Genomic DNA, 22,160 nt, shown 5'->3' on the forward strand with positions numbered 1-22,160 from the left:
AGTGAGTGAAGGTGTTTGTTGGATCCAAAAATTATAAAATTAATTATAAAATTTAAATTGAAATTCTTGTTTCCTTTTAGTTTTAGTGGAGATTTGCCCTTTTTTCCCCATATCTCCTATTTTCCAATCCATATTTGAATTCCTGGTTCTTATATTTTAATGCTTTTCTGGATTCAATTACAGGGCATATACGAGTATACGAGAATGTTAAAGCAGCTACTATTTACTCGTGGAGGATTAATCCTCTGGACATGTAAAGAACTTGAAAATGCGCTCAAGGGATCCCCAATTGACGCCTTGATCTGGTCCTGTCTTTTGGAAGAGCGGTCTGGTGCAGCATCATACAACTATGACGCCGCTGGTGCTGCTTACACACTCAAATGGACCTTCCATAACGAGCTTGGCCTTGTATTTGTTGCTGTATATCAGCAGATCCTCCATCTGTTGTATGTGGACGATCTGCTTGCAATGGTGAAGCTTGAGTTTTTGGAGGTGCATGATCCGAAACGGACAGCCTATAGTGATTTTGATGAAACTTTTAGGCAACTGAAAAAGGAAGCTGAAGCTCATGCTGAAGATTTGAAGAGATTAAAGCAGGTGGTGGGCAAGCCTCTAAATAATAGTAAGAAGCAAGGGCAGATGCAAAGTGCTAGATTTCATGGAGTATGTAACAAAAAGGGTGAAAGTATGTCCCCCAATGATGGGGGGGATGGTGATAATAAGAAAGGCCACAACTTGGAGAATGGGCACTCCAATGGTAACTATACTCATAATGCAGATTCTAAGGTGAATGGTGGTGCTAACAGTATAGAAAATGGGAGCTCCGATGCTGGGGCTTTTGATGTAAATAAGCTTCAGAACCTTAGAGCTAAAGGTGGGAAGAAAGCCGAAACCCTTGTTAGCAAGGGCTCTAAGGTAGAGCCAAAGAAAAAGATAACAAAAAAGAATAGAGTTTGGGATGATTCACCTCCTCAGACAAAATTGGATTTCACAGATGATGTGGGTGAGAATGGGGACAATATAGAGGTTGTTGCAGCAGATCATGGTGAATGTATGATGGACAAGGAAGAGATTTTTAGCAGTGAAAGCGAGGCTGAAGATGATGAGGAAGTGGGGAAGGATAGCAATCCTGAAACTAAGAAGAAGGGGTGGTTTTCAACAATGTTCCAATGGTTAGTTTATTAATTTCAATCCTTTGGTTATTGTGTGTGCATGTATGACTTAATTTAGAGCATACACGTAATTTTATTTTTATGACTTCCATTCACTATCTACAGTCTTTGTAGTTTTAGGCATAGTTAGTTAAAGGATATTGCTTGAGTTGTTCAACAATGTCTTTCTTCATGGAAAAAAAATGATACTGAGTACTTGTTCTCCATACGGCAATTCAATATAATGTTTTGGGCCATAATTTAGTTTTTACATTGTTACTTCCTTTAAAATCTACTTATTTTTCAATTTACACAGACAGTGCCATTAAACTGTAAATGAAGTTTAAGTGCCTAGTTTCCCTTGAGCAGTTCAAACAATTATGTTATAAAAGAAATAAATAAATAAATTATCTCATGGAATTATTGGGAGAAATCACTGTTTTCTTTGTAGTGATTTATTTATCTATTTTTCAAAAGCCTAGAGTGTACAAGTAGGCTTCCTTGAAGTTTATCTTGTTGATGGCTGAAATTTCATATTTGTTTTTGTATTTTGTAAAAACCCACGAATCAACTGTAAACTTCAGGCTTTTAGGCATTAAAATGGGCTATCGCCTTACCATTGCATATTTTGTTGAAATCTATCTTGACATTACCAGATACTTGCTTCATTAATTATTCACTTTCGTATGTTCAGTATTGCGGGCAAAGCGAATTTGGAGAAGTCAGACCTGGAACCAGCTTTGAAAGCTTTCAAGGATGGGCTTATCATGAAGAATGTGGTATGTTTCAGTGATCTACTATGTTTCATATTTGTTTTATCTGTACTTCCCAAATACACTCAGCCTGCTACTTAGAGCTCCTTGTTATTACATCACAAGCTGAGGAGATAGCAGAGAAGCTCTTTGAATTTGTGGCAGTGAGTCTTGAAGGGAAAATGTTGGCTTCGTTTGCAGGGATATCTTCAAAAGTGCAGGTTTGTGAATCCATCCCCCCCCCCCCCCCTCTTTTTTTAATCTCAACTGCTTCGTTTCTCATCATTTGATTCTTTGTGATAAGATTAAGACCCTGGCATGAAACAATGACTGCAGGCAGCAATGGAAGAAGCTCTTGTTCGTATTTTAACTCCTAGGTGCTCTATTGACATATTGAGGGATGTGCATGCTGCTAGGGAACAAAGGAAGCCTTATGTTGTTGTTTTTGTTGGTGTTAATGGAGTTGGGAAATCTACTAATCTAGCCAAGGTAAGCCATCTCTTTTTTATTTTTCTACTTTTTTTATAAAAACATAAATGGAACGGTGAGACTTCCCCAAATAATATTAAAAAAAATAGATTTAATGTTAAGATTTAATAATATTAAAAAGATTTAATATAGCTAGCCCCTACTCCTATCGTAGAGGATGCATGTGCATGTGTATTTGCAAACATTGGTCCTGTGAGCACACTAATTATATTCTATGAATTTTGAGTGTAGAGTTTCTTTAAAAAATCACTTTGCAGGTTGCCTACTGGCTTCTGCAGCACAAGATCAATGTCATGATGGCTGCTTGTGACACATTCCGATCTGGAGCGGTTTGAGCAGCTGCAGACTCATGCGCTAAGGCTCCAGGTAGGACATTTGATTTTACAGCCTATTGCTAGGCTATTTGGCTTCTTTACTCGGAGAGGGTTTGTTTGTTGAATAAAATATGTAAGTAATACAAGCTGGACCCTTTTTGCTGAATTTTCTCTTTTTTCTCTTGTAAGATTCCTATATTTGAGAAGGGTTATGAGAAAGTTCCTGCCATTGTAGCAAAGGAAGCAAGTCAGGAGGCAACACATAATGGTTCTGATGTGGTTTTAGTTGATACAGCTGGTAGAATGCAGGTTTCGTGCTTAGCTGGTATTATGTTATAAATATGTGTTGTTATCTGCTATATGTATCATACTGACTTTTATAGAGAATTAGGGCTATGTGTTTCACTGACATGTTTTTTTTTACTCCATCATGGCCATTTGATACATATACTCCATTTTTCAGGATAATGAACCGTTGATGAGAGCACTCTCAAAGCTTGTTTACCTTGACAATCCTGATCTGGTCTTGTTTGTTGGAGAGGCATTGGTTGGAAATGATGCCGTTGATCAACTTTCAAAATTCAATCAGGTATGACTTCTAGATTTAGGATTGTCATCTATTGTTGGGACCTTTTAAGCTACACTTGTTTTGTATACAGAAATTAGCTGACCTTTCAAATACAGCTAGGCCAAGACTGATAGCTGGGATCTTGCTCACAAAGTTCGATACTATTGATGATAAGGTAGTTACTCTTCAAACGGCAAGGAGTTTGAGAGTTTTGATTGCTTGATTTACATTAGGCCAAGACTAATGTATAATTGAAATTCATGGCGTAGGTTGGAGCTGCACTTTCAATGGTTTACATATCTGGGGCACTGGTCATGTTTGTTGGCTGTGGACAGTCATATACAGATCTCAAGAAGCTCAATGTCAAATCGATTGTCAATACCCTCTTTAAATGAGAATGTGTTGGTTTCATTCGTCATGGTGTGCTGTGTGTCTGTCTGTCACTTGGGAACATCTATGTTGTTGCTGAACTTTATGTGCGATACCATATGAGCCCATGAACTTGTTCGAGGTGAATCAGTCACTTGCATCTGTTGTCCATCTCTCTCTCTCTCTCTCTCTCTCTCTCTCTCTCTCTCTCTCTCTCTCTCTCTCTCTCTCTCTCTCTCTCTCTCTCTCTCTCTCTCTCTCTCTCTCTCTCTCTCTCTCTCTCTGCGCACGCTAGTTGAGATTGGGGCTTGGAAATAACTTCCAGAATTTCGGTCTGTCTGAAATTGATTATGGGAGGGAGCCTTTGCGTACTTTACATACAAATCTTATGATGTTTCTTCATAGAATGATGCTATGTGACGCGTATGAAACAAAAGTAATGTTGGGGTTGGTATCGCTATTCTAGAAATACCAAGAAGTGTTTTGTGAATACTACTGAATTGATTGTGAATAATAGTGAAATGATTTGAGTAAGGTATTTTACTCGATTTTGAAAAACAAGAGATAAAATGTTAAATAAAAATATTATGAATTGAAAATATTATTAGGATATAATTTTTTAATATTAGTTTTGTTTTGAGGATTGAAAAAACTAAATTATTTTTTGTGTTTTGTTTTGAAGCTTGAAAAAACTGTAATGATTAAGTAATTGTAAGACGAAAAAATTGAGTGTTGAAAATTGAAAAGTATTTGTGTTTGAATGATGTTTAGGAATGAAATGAGATAATAAATTCTGAGATGAAATGAGATGAAACTATCTTTATTCATGAAAGGTCTATGAACAGAATTACTTTAAAGGAAAAACTTGCAATAAAAATGGTTTACAATCTTAGTATTATATATATATAATATATCAAACAGTTTTTTATATTTATTTTTATGAGCTACATTTCTCTCAAAAAGATTAGTGCAGTTATTTTTTTATCGTCAAGCATTTCTCAGGAATGGTTACTACTTTAATTTGAATGCATGAGAAATGTTTGATACAAAATTTTACAAGTGAACTTCAAAAATTGATATGGCTTTTTTATTATGCAACAAATTGCAAAACTCTTCTAGACCTAGAGTCCATCTAACTAGTTTATGAGTTTCATCTCCCCCCCCCCCCCCCCCCCCCCGCGGCGGGGCCCTTTTATGATTTGTATAGTTTAAATTGCACAGGTTTTTTACAAAAGTAAACAAATCTTTTACTCGTGAAAAAATAATTATGTCGTACAATCACTTTGAAAAAATTGAATAATAATTATATATAGTCGTGAAGTGTACAAATATCTTTATTCCATTATTAAAAATAGTCGTTTTGAAAAAAAGTAACGTCTATTATTAAAATATTAATTTCTTTTCATATGAATCATGTATTTATTCTATTTTTTCAAAATGATTTTATATGACACTTACACATTCATGATTGCAACTATTATTTTTCAATTTTTGGCCCTTCTCGCAGTGGCCTTCAATTCCACTGATAAAATATAATGGCCCTGATCTATCAAGCTTCACCTTGGTGTTCCCATCTTTGTATACTGCTATAGGACTCGAAGTACTGCAACTCTCGTAGTCCTTTTCGCTCACTTGAAGCAGAGAGTTCTTGCTTGGATCATAGTTCCAGACTGTAAAGTAAGATAGGCAACACAAAACCCTAATGAGGATAAAATTTCATGAAACAAATTAACCAGAGCAAACCCAGATGAATGAAATGGGAGAAAATGGATATTTCAAGCAAAGGGATAATGTAGTACCTAGTGAGTCTCCGATTTGAAAACGTGAGCCTTCGGCCCATTTGTTAAGGGATTTTGAGTCAAAGGCTGGGATTATCCAAGCTTTGGTCTTGCCTCCAACCAAGAATTCTCTAGCTTATGATAAGGAGAGGAAGAGAGGTTTGAGTGAGCAGTAGTGAATATAGCATAGCTCTGCTTGAAGCCATGGCAAACATAGTTACAATTCTTTCACAAAGAGAGAGAGAGAGAGAGATGGTCGAGGAAATAGAGGCCTTTGTGGGCTGTTTATAGTGACAGCAGGGAGAAAACTAGCCCTTATGGCAGGTTTTGAAAGTAGGTTCAAAGATTGGTATCGATTTGGAATCCCTAGCATACCTTATAATTTAGGCTTTATGCCCCCTTTTGGGTGGTGTTATTTGGGTTTTTGTGGCTGTTTTTTTTTAGATTTCCACTTGATTTATGCATTTGAAAAATATTGTGTAATATAATAATTCATATTATTTTTATTTTGCTTTTTAATCAATCAATATTTAGATTATCACATTTATTTACAATATTTAGTGACTATGATTCAAGTGATGTATAGTTAGTGTAAAACCAATCATGGGGCTATCAAAGGTTGGGAGCAACCAGCATGCGCCAAGTTTTGTTTTCAACCGTCAAAGGATAATAATGATATCCTTAAACTTGATCATTTACTATTACTTTACTATTAGGCACTTTTTTTTTGCCCTTTTGATCTTTGAATTTAGATTAAAAATATCAAAACATGATCAACTTCTTGCATAATCTAAAAATAAATAAATTCAATCAATTAACATATTCATGTAATTTAATTAAAAATAATTCAATTTTTTTAAAATTGACAATCTTTTGTTCTTTGAGTCAATTTTTATAAAATTGAATTTATTTTTAATTAATTTACATGATTACGTTGGTTGATTGAATTTATTTTCTTTTAAATTACGCAAGAATATCATATTTTGAAATTTTTAATCTAGATTCAAATAGCAAAAGGAACCAAAAAATAAAAAATAAAAGATGACTAATTAAAAAAAGTAGTTAACATTCTGATAGTTGAGCCGAGTGGAGTTGAGATAATTTCTTGAAAATCTCTTCCAAGAAATGATAGTTTGGTATGTTTTTACTAGAAGTCTTTTATGAGATTGAGTAATATCATTATGGTATAGGGAGTAGTGCTTTGTTTTGGAGGGTCATAGTTGCAGTAGTGACAGGAATGCTTTATTTGTAAGAATTGAAGGTAAAACAAACAAGATATAATAGAGAATCAGAAAAAATGAATATCTGAATTGATAAGTGAATGAAATTACAGGCATAAGAGAGCAGAGCCAAGAGAGCAGAGTCCAAAATTACAGCAGCAGTTGGGAATGAAATCAGGAGTTATTGTCAACCAAACTCATGGCGGTTCTTTTTGGCAAGAATTTGACTCTTTACAGTTGATGCATGTCAACCATGCAAGCTTGTGCAAACCCCTTTATTGCTGTTCACCTTCCTTGACACTCCCCCTCAAGTCGAAGTGGATATTGATTAGGGGTGAAAATAATAACTCGTGAACCAGTTTGGTCTGTCGATCCGATCTTGTTCGGTATCAGTTTCATTTTTTTCAAAACCGGTCGAAATCAATCTGGTTCTAATTTTCTATTTTCTAACACTGGACCAAACCGGTTCATATATATATTTAGTAATTTTTTATATTATATAAAATGTTTTTTTATCTAATTTTTTAATTTATATATAATTTTTTAATAATATATATAATTATATATAAAATAATTTTATATTATATGACAAATTACTAATTAATATAATATTAAAGTTTAATTAGTAATTAATATAATATTAAAATTTAAAATTTAAAATAATTTCAACCGGTTCCATACTCTCTGTCTGTTTGACTTAGTATATGATCATGAGATGAGACTTGAACCAAGACTATTCTTATGAGACTTGAACCAAGACTATTCTTATGAGTTTCCACACTCTACTCCCTCAGTGTGTCTGTGAAGTCCTCAATTTCTTAATGTTTTAATTATTTTATTCTGCAGAGCAGAGTTTAGTGGTTACTGTGAAGGCGAGCTAATCAAAGTATGTACTCTATCTCTCTCTATGCACGCACGTAAGCACTCTTCAATAGTCATGCCTACTTACTAGCTGGTTTTGGTCTTGGACATTCAATGCTCATTTATTAGATCATAATCTCTCATGTTTCAATAAGATCAATATTATGTTTGCTCTTTTGACTTGCAAAACAGTAAAAACTTGTTTGTATTATATGGTGTCTGGGTAATTGAGGGTAAAGTTTTGTCTTTCTTGGGTTCAAAGCAACATCAGGATCATTGGGGAAAACAATGATTCTGTACATGATATGAAATAATTTTCACTTGGTGAAAACAGAGAATCATCAGTCTAAATGTCACTTGGCACGTTCATTGCAGTCACTGATCCCCTTATGGTTTCGGTATTTCTCAATTTAGTAGTTTGGGATGACCGTTGGGGGTGGGATTTCTGGGAAAATTAAATATTTGACCATGGCAATATCATTATGTTTCTCTTTAAAGATGACTTTTGAAGAAGATGTGGACTCAAAGTCGAGGCGGGGCGGGTGGATTTTGGGAAGAAAGGAGGTGTGTAATGAAGCCCAGTTGGAACAAGCAGATCACACGGGAAGCCCAAGTGTTAGGCGACCAGTCCATTCCATTGCATTAAAGCTTCAGAGTCAAAACGTAGCGTTGAGGTGAAGAAAAGAGAGAACATGCAGCGAAGAATGAAACGCTGTGTTCAGTCGAGTCTTCTAGAATATAGTTATTTTAAGAGTGTTATTCAATTACCAGTTTGTCCTAAGTAATTTGGTATTTTTATAGTACACGTGTCTTGTGTTGATTAGTTTAGTTTGTTATTCCTGGAGAGCGTAAGAAAGGAAGAGGAGGGCGTGAAAGGTTTATTATGAATTTGCTTGCAAGAACTTCGTTCATCTGGAGGTTGGGATTTGCCTCGAACTATTTCCCAGATATTAATATAACTTCATAGTTTTCTCCATTTTAATGGTCATTTGTTCTCTACAATCTGAGGTTCATAATAAGTAGTATCCAGAACTGACGATCCATGGAAGATGGACTACTTTTCAATCAGCAACAAGGTGCCTTAGTTGCCTTATAATAATGGGTAGACGCTAATGAAAAGAGTCTTCAGGGGCTTACTAACAGCTTGAACGACTTGATAGATATGATGCTTTATTGGGTGGTAAGACAGAACAATATTACTAATCCGTATGATGTTATGGAAAAGTTAGTGAGATTAAAGGTTTGGAAACAAAAGCCAATAATTACTAATTAGTATGAAGACCAGGAGGACGAAGAAACACATCATTTAAAATTTAAAATAATTTCGGCCGATTCTATTCTCCTGGGGGCTTGTTTGACTCGGTAAATTTAAGTTTTCTTTTAAAACTTAAGTTTCGAAATTCAAATTTTATAATTTTCAGTATACCAACAACTAACAAGTAAATAAGTAAAACTTTCTTAAATACTGGAATAACTAAATAATGGAAGACCTAATGATTGAATGGTCAAGCGAAACATGCCTCATAATGCGATCAAGGCTTGGATCAATTGCGTGATCCCACGATAAGGATGCCTCGTGATGCACTGACACTTTATCTGCAAGAAGGTGCGGACGTACCACTCCCATGATAAGAATTAGAGATGAAAAAAGAAAAAGAAATAAAATAAGAATAAAAGAAGAAAAACCTTAATTAATAATCAAGTAAAGCATACTTTACAATGTAAGGCGCGGATCAATCGCGTGACCCATTTAAATTTAAGCCTTATATTTTATATAATATATAATGGGAACATGTCATGTACAATCATGATAAATAATCATATTTTCTGTTTTCATTTTTCCTTTAATACGCTTGAAAAGTAGTCATTAAAAAATAAATCAAAATTTTATGAACTATTTGTTCCAATCAAATAAAAGTTGGATTTTCAAGTTCTTTAAACTCAGTCCCACCGATTACTTGGATCCTCAAATGGGCCTCATCATGCCCCGGTAAATACAAACTATCTCTCGATTTGTATGTCCCCTCCATTGGGCTTTTTACCCAACATATAATTAACATTCCACTTAGTTGAGCTTAAATAGTGCATGGATCTTGTCCTTAATGGATGTGAAAACATAAATCGAGTAGGGTTCGAAGATGGAACTGCGGGCTTCGGCGGAAGAGAGTTTTGCATTGCAAGTCATATATAGAAGATTGAGGCTGGAGCCCAAATCAGTTTCAGTTTTGTCATCTCCGACGTGTTTGTTGTCAGCTCCCATAGAGCTCTTCGGTGGGCTGATCATAACCCCAACCCAAACAACCAAAACTTGTGTGCTACTCCACTCAAGTTAATTCCTCTTCCACCCCCAGAGAATAACCAGTTCACATTCTTATAGCACGATTCAAAGATACAATAGGAAGATTTTCAAAAAACTTCAGAAAAATGTGAAACTAGCTAGCTATATAATGCATGTCTGGATTCAATCTTGAAACATCCAATAAAAAGCTAGGTCTCCCACTACTATCATTATTTTCGTTTGAGAAATTAATGAATGCATCAAGAAAATATGCAGAGATATATGAGTAAATATTGAGGTAATTTGATAAGTAGTATGCAGCTAAAAATATTGTTTGTTGTGGCACGCATTGGTGTTGGTGCCGATGAATTTTCTGAACAGTCCAACTTGGAAAGATCATTAATAAAGTTAGTGGTATCTGTAAAGATATTGAAAATAGACCAATGGAAGAATTTGAAGGGCATTTGATGACATTTGTGACCACTTGGCTCACAAGTTCCAATTTTTTTGTTCTTATAGGAACGTGGGTGGGACCAAACTTGCTGGCTTTTTTCTCACGTATATATATATATGCTTTTTCTCTTTGTACGATGATTCTTCTTCTTTTATCTGGCTCAGTCACATGGTAGTGGACCACCACAAATTCAATCAACGTACCAATAATTGATAGGGATGAGGATTTGATAGGCACCGCTACCTGGGTCAATGGCCCAGTGTTTTATGGCATTACTAGCTGACTGGAACTCACAAAGACTTTTTATGTACAATCCTCACAAGTCTTTTTCCACTGTAGCTTTGAACAAATATCTTCTACCTAAAAACGAATTATAAAAGAGGCTAGAGTTCTAGAATTTCAAATTATATATGGTATTAATTATTGTTGGTATGTCTCGTTTGGTTATACAATACAGATGAGATGCTTTTATTAAAAATTGAATAAAATATTTTTATAATATAAATTTTTAATATAAAAAGTTAAATTATTTATTATATTTCATGTAAAAATTTAAAAAAATTATAATAATTATATCACGATTGCACTTTCAGATTTGCCTTCATGTATTTTCTTTATTTATTCATTTAATTTACCGTCCACCCAATTAGAAAGCAATGGTTAAAACACTGCACAGGACAAACGTACTAGGTGCCCAAATTAACCAAATTCTATTCACCACATGATCAACAAGTCCCATCTTTTACACACACGTGTGTGTATATATATATATATATTATATGTGTGCGCCCGCGTGCACGTTTGATGATGATGATTGCAATCCCCTATTTTGGGTAGTCATCTACATATAAGTAGTAATCAATCCCCTACACTTATTTTGGAACCACCGTTCATTAGTTTGTAGTAAGGCACAAACTTTTTTTTTTATTAAAAAAAAAACACTGAAGAGACTTGTATGAGTACTGAAACTTAAATTTAGCATTATACTTAACCCAAAAAGAAAAATCAATTTCCTACATTGATGGGATAGCGTTAGGGAGGTAAATAAACCAGTCTGTTCAATAGCCCGCTCGGTACTCACTCGGTTAAATTCGAATCGAATTCGACTCGTGAAAAAAAAAAAAAAAAAAAAACTCGTTCGTGAAAGCAGATACCCGCTCGATTTGTAAATAACACATATCCGACAAAACTCGACTCGACTCAGCTAAGGCTCGTTTAGGCTTGCTCATTTATACTCAAGTCGACTCGTTAGTTTGACTCGATTGAAACTCATTCATATATTGATAAATATATACATACATCTATGCATGTATATATGTATTACCTAATAATATAAGCATACCACTTTTATAATTAAATATATAATATGTATTCTAATTACTTATGTATATATAGTGAATATACTTTATATATATTTTATAATTTGTATAATAATTAGTCGATAAAATTTAATAATTTCATATACTAATATGTGGGAACCTTATATGAAATAGATATATATATGCTATCATATTAAGTGTATGTATTAATAATATATGTAGGTATATAATATATTGTTATTTTGGATAAATATCAACTGGATAGATATTAATTATTTATAAATTTTTTAAAATTTTATAATTTAATAGAGGTTCTACTTGTTAGTTGTATAAATTCAATATTAATTCTTTTTATTTATTTATTTAATTTATTAATTATTAAATTTTATTAAAAAAAAATCTAAACTCGAGTTCGAATTCGACTCGACTCGAACTCATTTGTGGGAAGAGACCTTCAGAATTAAGATGCGTGTATATGTTAGAGAGACCTTCAGAATTGAAGGCATAACTTTTCAGCGATCTTTCCAATTGTACGTATAGTTAATGTGAGTAGGGGTTCGCTTTTGAAGAATTATGAACTTTTCTTTCTCTCTCTTTAATTTGGAGAAAGACCCAAAAATAAATAAATAAATAAATAGTAATTTTGTTAAAAATAATTTTATTTGAAGGCCTTTATACCATAATATTCATGTAAAGTAATTTGATTGAAAAGATAAATTTTAAAATTTGAATCTTATAAATCAAATTATATTATGCGACCGATAGTGTGTGGTGTAAAGGCCTTTAAATAATACTACTCTTTTGTTAATATAATAAAATAGAGATGTTACTTATCCACACACTAATATATAATTTGTTATTTTTACCATTCTATTTAAATACTCATTGCCCTTTGCTTGGCTAACAAGGGGAAAATCATTCAAGCATCACCTGCATGCCACCAATGGAGATGATCCTATTCGATTGCATGATCAAGTTGTTTTCGGAGGGGCCAACTTGATCGATCATCATATTAGAGATTATAAGTTCATAATCTCTTGCAAAGATTTAGAATGCTACAGAAACGTACAAACTCACTTCTAAAGGGCTTTGAGAAAGTAACTCCAAGGCAGAGTAAGTTTACACCCAATAATTAAAATCACAACTAATCAACCATTCCTCTGTAACCAAACATTTGTAGCTCATCTGGACAAATATCAGAGCAGTGAGTGAAGCCGAAATATACCAACGTCCATGGGCCTCCAATGGCTGGGTTTGCCCACAGAAGGTCCTTTCTTACTGCCTTTGAAAAGAAGTTCAGGGGGTTAGATGGTTTATCTAAAAGAACAGTACTCAATCATGATATCTGTTGTTAAATACATAAAAATAACCCTTTGTTCAGCTATAAAGAAGTCCACTTCAATTGCTTACTGAATTGCATAATCCACTGTTTGAAAATCTTATAATTATAGCATTATTTATTGTTATAGAACCACATAAGTACTATTATGTGAAAAGGTACAGCGAGGAAGCTGTCAAGAAACTCATCTCTCTTGGAAGTTGCCAAAAAAGGATCATCTGCAATTTAATTATTATTTATTTCAATGAAAGATGGAGTACAAGAAATTAATAATAAATTATCCAAGACCCTAATATGTCCAAAACTTCACAATCTCATTGCAAAGAAACACTCGATTGGCTATCTCTAGGCCAATTCCTACTCAGAGGATGCAGAGCGTGGAGGACATATTTTTCAACAAGACTAGAGCTTATTTTCCGCAAGACAATCATTAAACGCCTTCAACTGAATTTCTTTTTGTAAAAAAGAAGTCAAGTCAATCAACAAAAGAAACCAAAAGAAATTGCTGAGAAAGTAATCATTCTTTAACAAACGCGTATGCATGTTTTTCCTGAAGCCGCGTATGCTTTTCTTAAAGCAAATGAAAGTTACCTCAAAAGAAGATGCCAATAGACCTTTCACATGTTATTTATTTATTTATTTTTCTAACAAAAGTGTATCCTTCTTCCTCTTTAAATATGACTTTTGAAGACGATGTTGACGCAAAAAGACATAGACCGGTGGGTTTTGGGGAAGAAAGGAGAGGGGTGTGGGTTTGGATGACCATTTATTTTTCGATCTCTGCCAAAATATTGAAATGAGCTGGATCTGAAACTTTTCATTTTCAAAATATATATGCCAAACCTTTCGGCGATTAGGCTCAAAATTAAGATGCGTGTATATGTTAGAGAGACCTTCAGAATTGAAGGCATAACTTTTCAGCGATCTTTCTAATTGGGGTTATGCTACCCAACACCCCACCTATTTTTTAATTTTTATTATTTTATTTTTTATCAAATATTTAATATATAAATAATAAATAAAATAATTAAATTAATTTAAAAAAAATAAATTAAAAAAAATATTAAAAAAATATTAAAAAATAAAGAAGAAGTGGGGTGTTGGGGTGTTGGGAAGATTTATTCTTCTAATTGTACATATAGTTAATGTGAGTAGGTGTTCGCTTTTAAAGAATTATGAACTTCTCTCTCTCTCTCTTTAATTTGGAGAAAGACCCAAAAAAAAAAAGTAAATAGTAATTTTGTTAAGAATAATTCTATTTGAAGGTCTTTATACCATAACATTCATGTGAAGTAATTTGATTAAAAAGATAAATTTTAAAATTTAAATATTACAAATCAAATTATATTATGTGACTGATAGTGTGTGGTGTAAAGGCCTTTAAATAGTACTACTCTTTTGTTAATATAATAAAATAGAGATGTTACTTATCCACACATTAATATATGATTTGTCATTTTTACCATTCTATTTAAACTCTCATTGCCTGCTCGGTTAACAAGGGGAAAATCATTCAAGCATCACCTGCATGCCACCAATGGAGATGATCCTATTCGATTGCTTGATCAAGTTGTTTTCGCAGGGGCTAACTTGATCGATCATCGTATTAGAGATTATAAGTTCATAACCCTAGTCCATTCTCATTTTGGGCTAAACATATGTACTAATTCTTTGATTCCAATTAGGTAAGAGGGGTTATTTAAAATAAAAATAAATAAAAAAAAGTTAGGTAAGAGGAATCTTGAACTAAGAAATAGACTATAGAAGCTAAAAAAGATTGCTTATCAAATTCGATGGTCCACTCTCTAAAACTCCTATACGTATAGTATTAATATGCTAAATTTCACATAATGAGTCCACCTCTATTCAAACTTAAACTCTCCAATTCGGTTGGCCAATTGGAGAATATTTCTCTTAAGAGGATTATTTTGTTATTTATTTCAATGAAAGGCGCATGCAAGGAAGTGGCCAAGAAATCCTCATCTTTCTTTGAGGTTGCCAAGAAGAGGAGTCTGTGTAATTTATTTATTATTTGAAAGGTATAGCATGCAAGAAAGTTGCTTATAATAAACTCATCATATTTAATTTAAGTTGTCAAGAAGAGGGCCAACCCTGTTTAATTTATTACTTATCTCAACGAAGGTACCGCAAGGAAGTGCCCAAGAAACTCCTCATCTTTCTTTGAAGTTTCCAAGAAAACGACCCTGCCTGATTAATTATTCCAGTGAAAGGTACGGCAAGGAAATTGCCAAGAAAGTTTGCAACCTCATTTTCCTTCGATTTCGTGTGCTGCTTTGACCACCTTGTAACCATCAAGAATTCCCCATCCATGGAAAGCGAATAAATAGTCACCTCTTGCAAAGATTTAGAATGCTACAGAAACCTACAAACTCACTTCCAAAAAAAAAAAAAAAAATCCCCATTTTTTCTATTCATTTGGACTTCTCACTTGATTTAATCGAATTATATATATATATATATATATTATATATATATATATATACATATCATCTAAGCCACATAAAATGAAGAAATGATGATAACAAAATAGACAATGAATAATTAGAAAGTGTTACAAACTACAAATTATAATCCGACTTGAATGATGTATACTACATACTGAATTTAAAATAATGCATGGTACATTAATTTTTTTTAGGAAAGTAATTCATATGTAAACTTTTACCGAGTCTTAACAATTTATGAGAATCTTTTATATGTAATTACACGCATAAAAATAATTATGAGACCCTTCTTAAAATTCTAATCATTAAAAAATTACGTTATAATAACATAAATAAAATTTATTTAATGAAACATATTCCTAAAATGTCAAAACAGAAAAGAGAAGATATCTCAACTCTTAAAGCATCCTAATCATATTATTTCCATGCATTTATAATTATATTTAGAAAAAATTTATTTATCATTCATTTTCTTATCATCACATGACATGCAAAACAAAAATGAACTCCACCAAAGCCGGACATGATAGGAATTCAGCTTGTACTAATCATTTTGACTTTTATATGAAAAATTATTATAAATAATTGTAAAATAATTTATAAAATGACCCATTAAGCAAACCATCAGAATACTATAGACGAGACTCTACCACCATGCCTACGCGTGCACTGTAGGCGAGAATCACAAGCGAGACTCTACCACCGTCCCTGCTTACCACCATCCCTACAGAGATAAAAACCGACCAAGAGATGTTAAAGCTTTCTAATGAAAAATGAAGAAATTGTCCATGATAGGTTTGGCAGCTAAGTTGAGATACAAAATTCTCATCTCATTATTACAATTTTTTCAAATTTTCATATAAAATATAACAAATAATTTAATTTTTTCAAATCACTATTCAAATTATTCAAATATCAAAACAGTAATAATATTAAAAAATAATATTTTATTAAATTTTCAACTTTTATATAAAATTAAAAATTCTCATCTTACCATCCAAATTAACCTACCTTTAAGGATTAAAGACTTGCCTCTTTAATTTTTTTTAAATAAAAAATTATAGTTCCTGAATTTGGATTATGGATTTTTCAAATGGACAAAGTTTTTTTTTTTTTCTGAACTGAATTTGAGAAAGATTCATCCAATTTACATATAAATAATACGTGACCAAAATAAAATAAGATTTTTTACGTTCACCCAAAAAATCTCTTTCCTTTGCAAATTATATAAGTCACCGTACGTCAAATTCTTATCTTCTTAAATGTCACCGACAACCTGACCACGCATGAGGCTAGGAAAGTTCATGGCAATTTAATTCTTATCTTTTGAAAAAAGCTTACGTATTCTTATATATCTTATCCCATTCTTGGCCTTTGGTTTAAAGTTTCTTTAAGAACAGTCTTATCGGTATATTTAAATCTAAAAGTAAAGTCACTTTTTCCTTATTAGACATCAAGATCGCTTGCATTGAATCATATAATAGTAAATTTTATAACTTTTTAACTATAGTAATTACAAAGAAAATATCAAATTTAGTTGTAACTGTACATTAATTATCAAATCCTTATCTTATTAATTTATTGTAACTCTCTCTCTCCCATAGATATATCCCAATAGTTTTAATTTCGTCTTATACCAGACCCAGTAGTTTTAATTCATGAGCTAAATAAATTAAAAAATTAAGTATTTTTTAATTAAACTTAAATTCATGTTAAAGTTAAATAAATTAAAAATATCCCAATTAAATATTTTTTAGGTTAATATTATTGTATTATTATATAATGAATAAATGAATAATCCAATATAGAGATTTGATGCGAAAGGAATAGTCAAAATTAAATTCATCTCATATTATTTTATTATTCTAAATTTATTTTATGTTCATCAAAAGTATCATTTACATATGCATAATCTAATAATAATGTTCTAAGTCAACATCCTAATGGCGACATTGGCAATTATGACGGAAGGCTAGACATTACCAATTTCACTCGTATGATTTTGAGTCTTTTTCTTATATATGATTCATATCGTGTTACAAATTATTAAGTTGGTAAGTCATATTTAAATTATCTGAATCCATAAAAAGTTGGTAAGCCATATTTAATATTACTCTTTTGTGGCCCAGAAACTCCTCATGATCTTTCTTTGAAGTTGCCAAAAAAGGATCGTCCGCAATTTAATTATTGTTTATCTCAATGAAACGCACTGCAAGGACGTTGCCATGAAATTCCTTATGAGTTTAATAATTATTATATATCAATCAACTCATTTTCGGAGACATAAATGTCAAGTGATCTTCATTTTAATCCAGGATTAGAACAATTAACAATAAATACATATGAATTTCTCTATATGCAAATTTCTAAGAAAAATTCCCAATATGTTGGGACTTCAGAATTTAGAAAGTTTGAAGATTATATTTTGTGATGACTTAGTTAAGGTAAATCAATCTGTTGGCTTTACTAGTTTTCCAAGATCCGTCAAGTTGGAATCTCTAAAATTCCTTGATCTTTCTAACTGCAAAAAGCTGCAGAATTTTCCTAAAATTGAGAGTGAAATTAAGTGTTTGAAGAATATTTAATTAGAAGGCACTGCTATAAGAGAACTGCCTCCATCGATTGGTAATCTCATTAGACTTGTACATTTAAATCTAAGAGAGTGCGACAAATTAAGGCATATCCCTAATAGCATTCTTCAGTTGCAACAAAGTCAAAATATTCTCTCCCTTGATGGTACCTACTCGGATAAAATACAATATCCCTCCATTGGAGAGCTGCTCTAGTCACCACCTCCAATGAATTCAAGCATTTCAAATTATGGGTTCTCTCTCTCTCTCTCTCATATTGTGTACCTTTGTCTACTAAAAATTATGATGCTAGCTCCCTTGTTGAACAGGATGGAGAACGTTTCAAATCAGTGGAGGGAAGTCTGCAACTTAAGTATTATAGTATAGACAACGGCGAAAGATGATGTATATTTTCTCGGGATTTCGCCGTCTCTTTATAATTCAAGCTTTGTGCCCATATTAGATGGAGTTACTTGGAGTTTTGTGCCTCTTTCATTTTTTTTGGTTGGATTTTCACTTGAATTATGCATTTTAACAATGTTTCTTAATGGTAATTCGTTTTACTTTTATTTTTCTGTTTCATCAATATTAAGATATTCATATTTCTTAATAATATTTAGTGATTGTTGATCCAAGTAATTTACAGTTGAGTGTAAAATTGTATGGCTACCTAGGGCTGCAACTCGTCTGTAAAATTGTATTTACAAGCTCCTCTGTTTTTTATGGTCTTTTTTCCCCCCACAAGAACTCCTTTGAGTCATACATACATATATATATGTAGCCTGTAGGTGTACATATTCTCTGCATTAACAATGAATAATCCTGCATTTAACTGCATAGAATGGTTACAGTTGGACCACACTGCATTTAATTAAATTGCAGAAGGCTATATATATCTTGCTCATAAACCTGCATTCAAACATTTCAAGATTGAGGATCGTTTGTTGCAATAAAACCAAATCTTCTGCATTAATGACAAATTCCAGCACAAACTCCTTGATGAGTGCTCTACTAGTTGCCAAAAATCATAGAATAATTGATGGGAACCAAGGCAGGCCTACTCTTAAAGATCCTTTGCAAGTTCCAGATGGGCCAATTACAAGATCGAGAGCCAAGAAGATCAAGGAAGCAATGCAAGGATTAGTACAAACCACTTGGGAAGAAGCTAGCAAGAGCCCAACACTCAAGATGGGCTTGAAAGAAGAAAAACCAGCTTTGATCCACTTGATCCAAGCTGTGGAAGACTTGACTTAGAAATATGGCCTTTAGATATTAAGGCTTTCAATTTGTTTAAAGGATTTTTATTATTAGTTTTGAATAAGTGGGCTAGAGGATGCTTAACCCACATATGTCTTACTTATTTGAACTAGGGTTTAGAAGTACTGTAGCATGAAACTGTTCACGCTACAGTACACGCGGCTACTGTTCACCAAAGGGCATTTTTGAGAGAAAGGGTCTCAAATTTTAGTCTAGGGTTTTATCATGTTTTGGGGAGGGTATTTAAAGGATGTAATCAGCCATTTCAAGGCAGACATTATTTTATTTCGAATTTTAATTGTGAGTGAGTTTTCTCCTCTTGTTCTTAATTGAACTCTTGAACTTATCAAAGGTAAATCACAACCTTTGTGGCGTTCCTCCTCGTAATTTGGGTTCTTGAGACGGGATTTCAACGGGTCTAGATTTTGATATAATCTAGGTTCTTGAAACGAGTTCTCAACGGGTCTAAATTCTCCATCCATAGACTTGAGTTTGGCGTTCTTGGGTTTGTTTTTCCAATATTGTTGTTGGGTCTCAAAGCGAGTCGATTGGGGTTCACATCATTTGGTATTCAGAGCAAGGTTTCCAATCAGGTCTGATTCTATCTTTTATTTATTGCATCGTAAATTCTAGGGCTTCAATGTTCTAAGGTTCCAAAAAAAAAAAAGGGTGCAGAAATTCGTTTTTCCTTAGGCTGCCAAAATTTGCACCAGCTATGGTTTGAAATTTGTAGGGTTTCATTGATTCCCTTCTATTTCCTTGTCATTTTTTATATGTTTGAATTCAATTGTTTGATTATCCCAATTGAATATTTCTGTTTGTGGATGAATTGTTGAGAAAAGAAAAGAAAAGAAAGGAAAGGAAAGGAAAAGAAAAGAAAAGAAAAGAAAGGAAAGGAAAAGAAAAGAAAAGAAAAGAAAAGAAAAAAAAAAAAAAAGAAAAAAAAAAATCGTCCAAAAAAAAAAAAAAAAAAAAAAAAGAGGGGTAGAAAAATCCAAAATTTTTTTTCTTGAGCCTTTCATCATAGGGGTTGTGCATCCTTCATTATAGTTGGCATCTTGTGTTACAGTCACTCTTCCATTCGTATAATTTCCGTGATTCTCGTGTCGTTTCTTTCCTTCCGTGTTTCTCTTGTTCTTGTTTCTTGGATCTAATTGCTAGTTGGGATTAAACAAGGTTGCTTTGTCTTGATTGAGTTCAATTAGTTCTGAAAGAACTTGAGTGGGAAAACTAGAGGTAAAAGGCAAGAGAGTGTGAGATTATTATCGAAAAAAAAAAAAAGCCAATTCAGAGTGAAAAACACGAGTGGAGTGCCATCATTTGAGTGTAAACACGTAAGGGAGCGTGTGAGGTCCTTTTTTTTCTGCTAACATTTTCTTTTAGCTGCACATTACAATGTCTCACCGCAGTGGCTCATCACCCAAGGGGATAGCAGATAACTCATTTGTGTTGCAAGCCATGCAACAACAGTTTGAGCGGATGAACATGCTATTGGGACAAATGGAGGATAGGATGAATCAACAACAAGCAGAGATTAGAAATTTGCAAGGTGGGAGACATCGGAGGCGACGTGAGCCTAGGGTTGAAAATGCATATGAGAATGAAGGAGATGATGAGGATGAGGAAGACCTAACATCTGAAATTGGGTTGGGTAGACATAGAGGAGTTAGGCGTGAAAGAGGATTTGAGGGGAACCTAGGGGGTCGGGATGGTGTCGATAGAGACTTGGGGAGCATCAAAATGACAATACCATCTTTCCAAGGTAGAACTGACCCAGAGGTTTATCTAGAGTGGGAGAAAAAAATAGATTTGGTATTTGATTGTCATAATTACTCTGAGGAGAAGAAAGTAAAGTTGGCAGTAATTGAATTCACTGATTATGCTATTATTTGGTGGGATCAATTAGTGACCACTAGGAGAAGGAATCATGAGAGGCCTATAGAGACATGGGGAGAGTTGAAAGCTCTCATGAGGCGGAGATTTGTACCTAGTCACTACTATAGGGACCTTTATCAAAAGCTCCAAAATCTTACACAGGGGTCTAGGAGTGTGGAGGATTACCATAAGGAGATGGAGGTGGCTATGATTCGGGCTAATGTAGAGGAGGACCGGGAGGCCACCATGGCTAGATTTTTGAGTGGTTTGAATAGAGATATAGCCAATGTAGTTGAATTGCAACATTATGTGGAGATAGAGGACATGGTGCACATGGCTATGAAGGTGGAGAGGCAATTAAAGAGAAAAGGGACAGCAAGGTACACTTCGGTTCCTAGCACTACTTGGAAATCAAAGTGGGATAGGAATGATCCTACTGAAGCAAAGAGAAAGATCGAACCACCTAAGGGCAAAGATGAGGGACCTAGCAGCAAAGCCAAGGTAGAATCTCAACCTTCAAGGAATAGAGATATTAAATGTTTTAAGTGTTTGGGTTCAGGGCACATTGCTTCTCAATGTCCAAATAGGCGAGTGATGATTATGCGTGACAATGGGGAGGTGATGACTGAGAGTGAGGATGATCGTGATGGAGTGCCCGAGTTAGTTGATGCTAGTGATGACGAAGGAGTGATATATGCTGTGAGTGAGTCTCTTGTTGCTAGGCGTGCTCTCAACACACACATTAAGGTGGATGATGCCGAGCAACAGAGAGAGAACATTTTCCATACTAGATGTCACGTCAACAGCAAAGTATGTAGTATGATTATTGATGGAGGGAGTTGTACTAATGTGGCTAGCACTACTTTGGTTGAGAAATTGAATTTACCAACCTTAAAACACTCTCGACCATACAAATTGCAATGGTTGAATGATTGTGGGGAAGTTAGGGTGGATAGACAAGTGTTAGTTCCTTTTTCAATTGGAAGGTATCAGGATGAGGTACTTTCTTCGCAGATCGTCCTATGATTTTTCTTGTCTATAAAGAGTCTTATCTTACTCTTGATGACACTCACCAGTCTCTTCCTAGTTTGGCTATTTCCT

General features: G+C 33.6%; 1 protein-coding gene, 1 long non-coding RNA gene and 1 pseudogene across 2 annotated transcripts; 2 read left to right on the plus strand and 1 right to left on the minus strand.

Moving 5' to 3' along the window:
• Positions 1 to 4,173, plus strand: LOC122299736 (annotated as a pseudogene).
• Positions 4,174 to 5,086: 913 nt separating this feature from the next.
• On the minus strand, positions 5,087 to 6,026 carry LOC122299007 (early nodulin-like protein 3). Its single transcript, XM_043108845.1, has 3 exons — positions 6,020 to 6,026; positions 5,443 to 5,556; positions 5,087 to 5,313 (listed from the first exon to the last, which is right to left on the minus strand). Exons 1-3 carry the CDS (start codon positions 6,024 to 6,026, stop codon positions 5,087 to 5,089), a joined length of 348 nt encoding a protein of 115 aa, XP_042964779.1.
• Positions 6,027 to 7,481: 1,455 nt separating this feature from the next.
• On the plus strand, positions 7,482 to 8,478 carry LOC122299743. Its single transcript, XR_006239753.1, has 2 exons — positions 7,482 to 7,558; positions 7,837 to 8,478. It is a non-coding gene; the product is annotated as an uncharacterized LOC122299743 (long non-coding RNA).
• The last annotated feature ends 13,682 nt before the right edge of the window (positions 8,479 to 22,160 follow it).

Source organism: Carya illinoinensis, chromosome 16, assembly GCF_018687715.1.
Source record: "Carya illinoinensis cultivar Pawnee chromosome 16, C.illinoinensisPawnee_v1, whole genome shotgun sequence".
In the NCBI taxonomy this organism is placed as follows: Eukaryota; Viridiplantae; Streptophyta; class Magnoliopsida; order Fagales; family Juglandaceae; genus Carya; species Carya illinoinensis.

Bases quoted from the DNA above. Each gene is read 5' to 3' on its own strand.
- LOC122299007 (XM_043108845.1), bottom strand. The intron at 5,314-5,442 runs GTACTACATTAT...CTTACTTTACAG, and splicing joins TCAAATCGGAGACTCACTAG to TCTGGAACTATGATCCAAGC.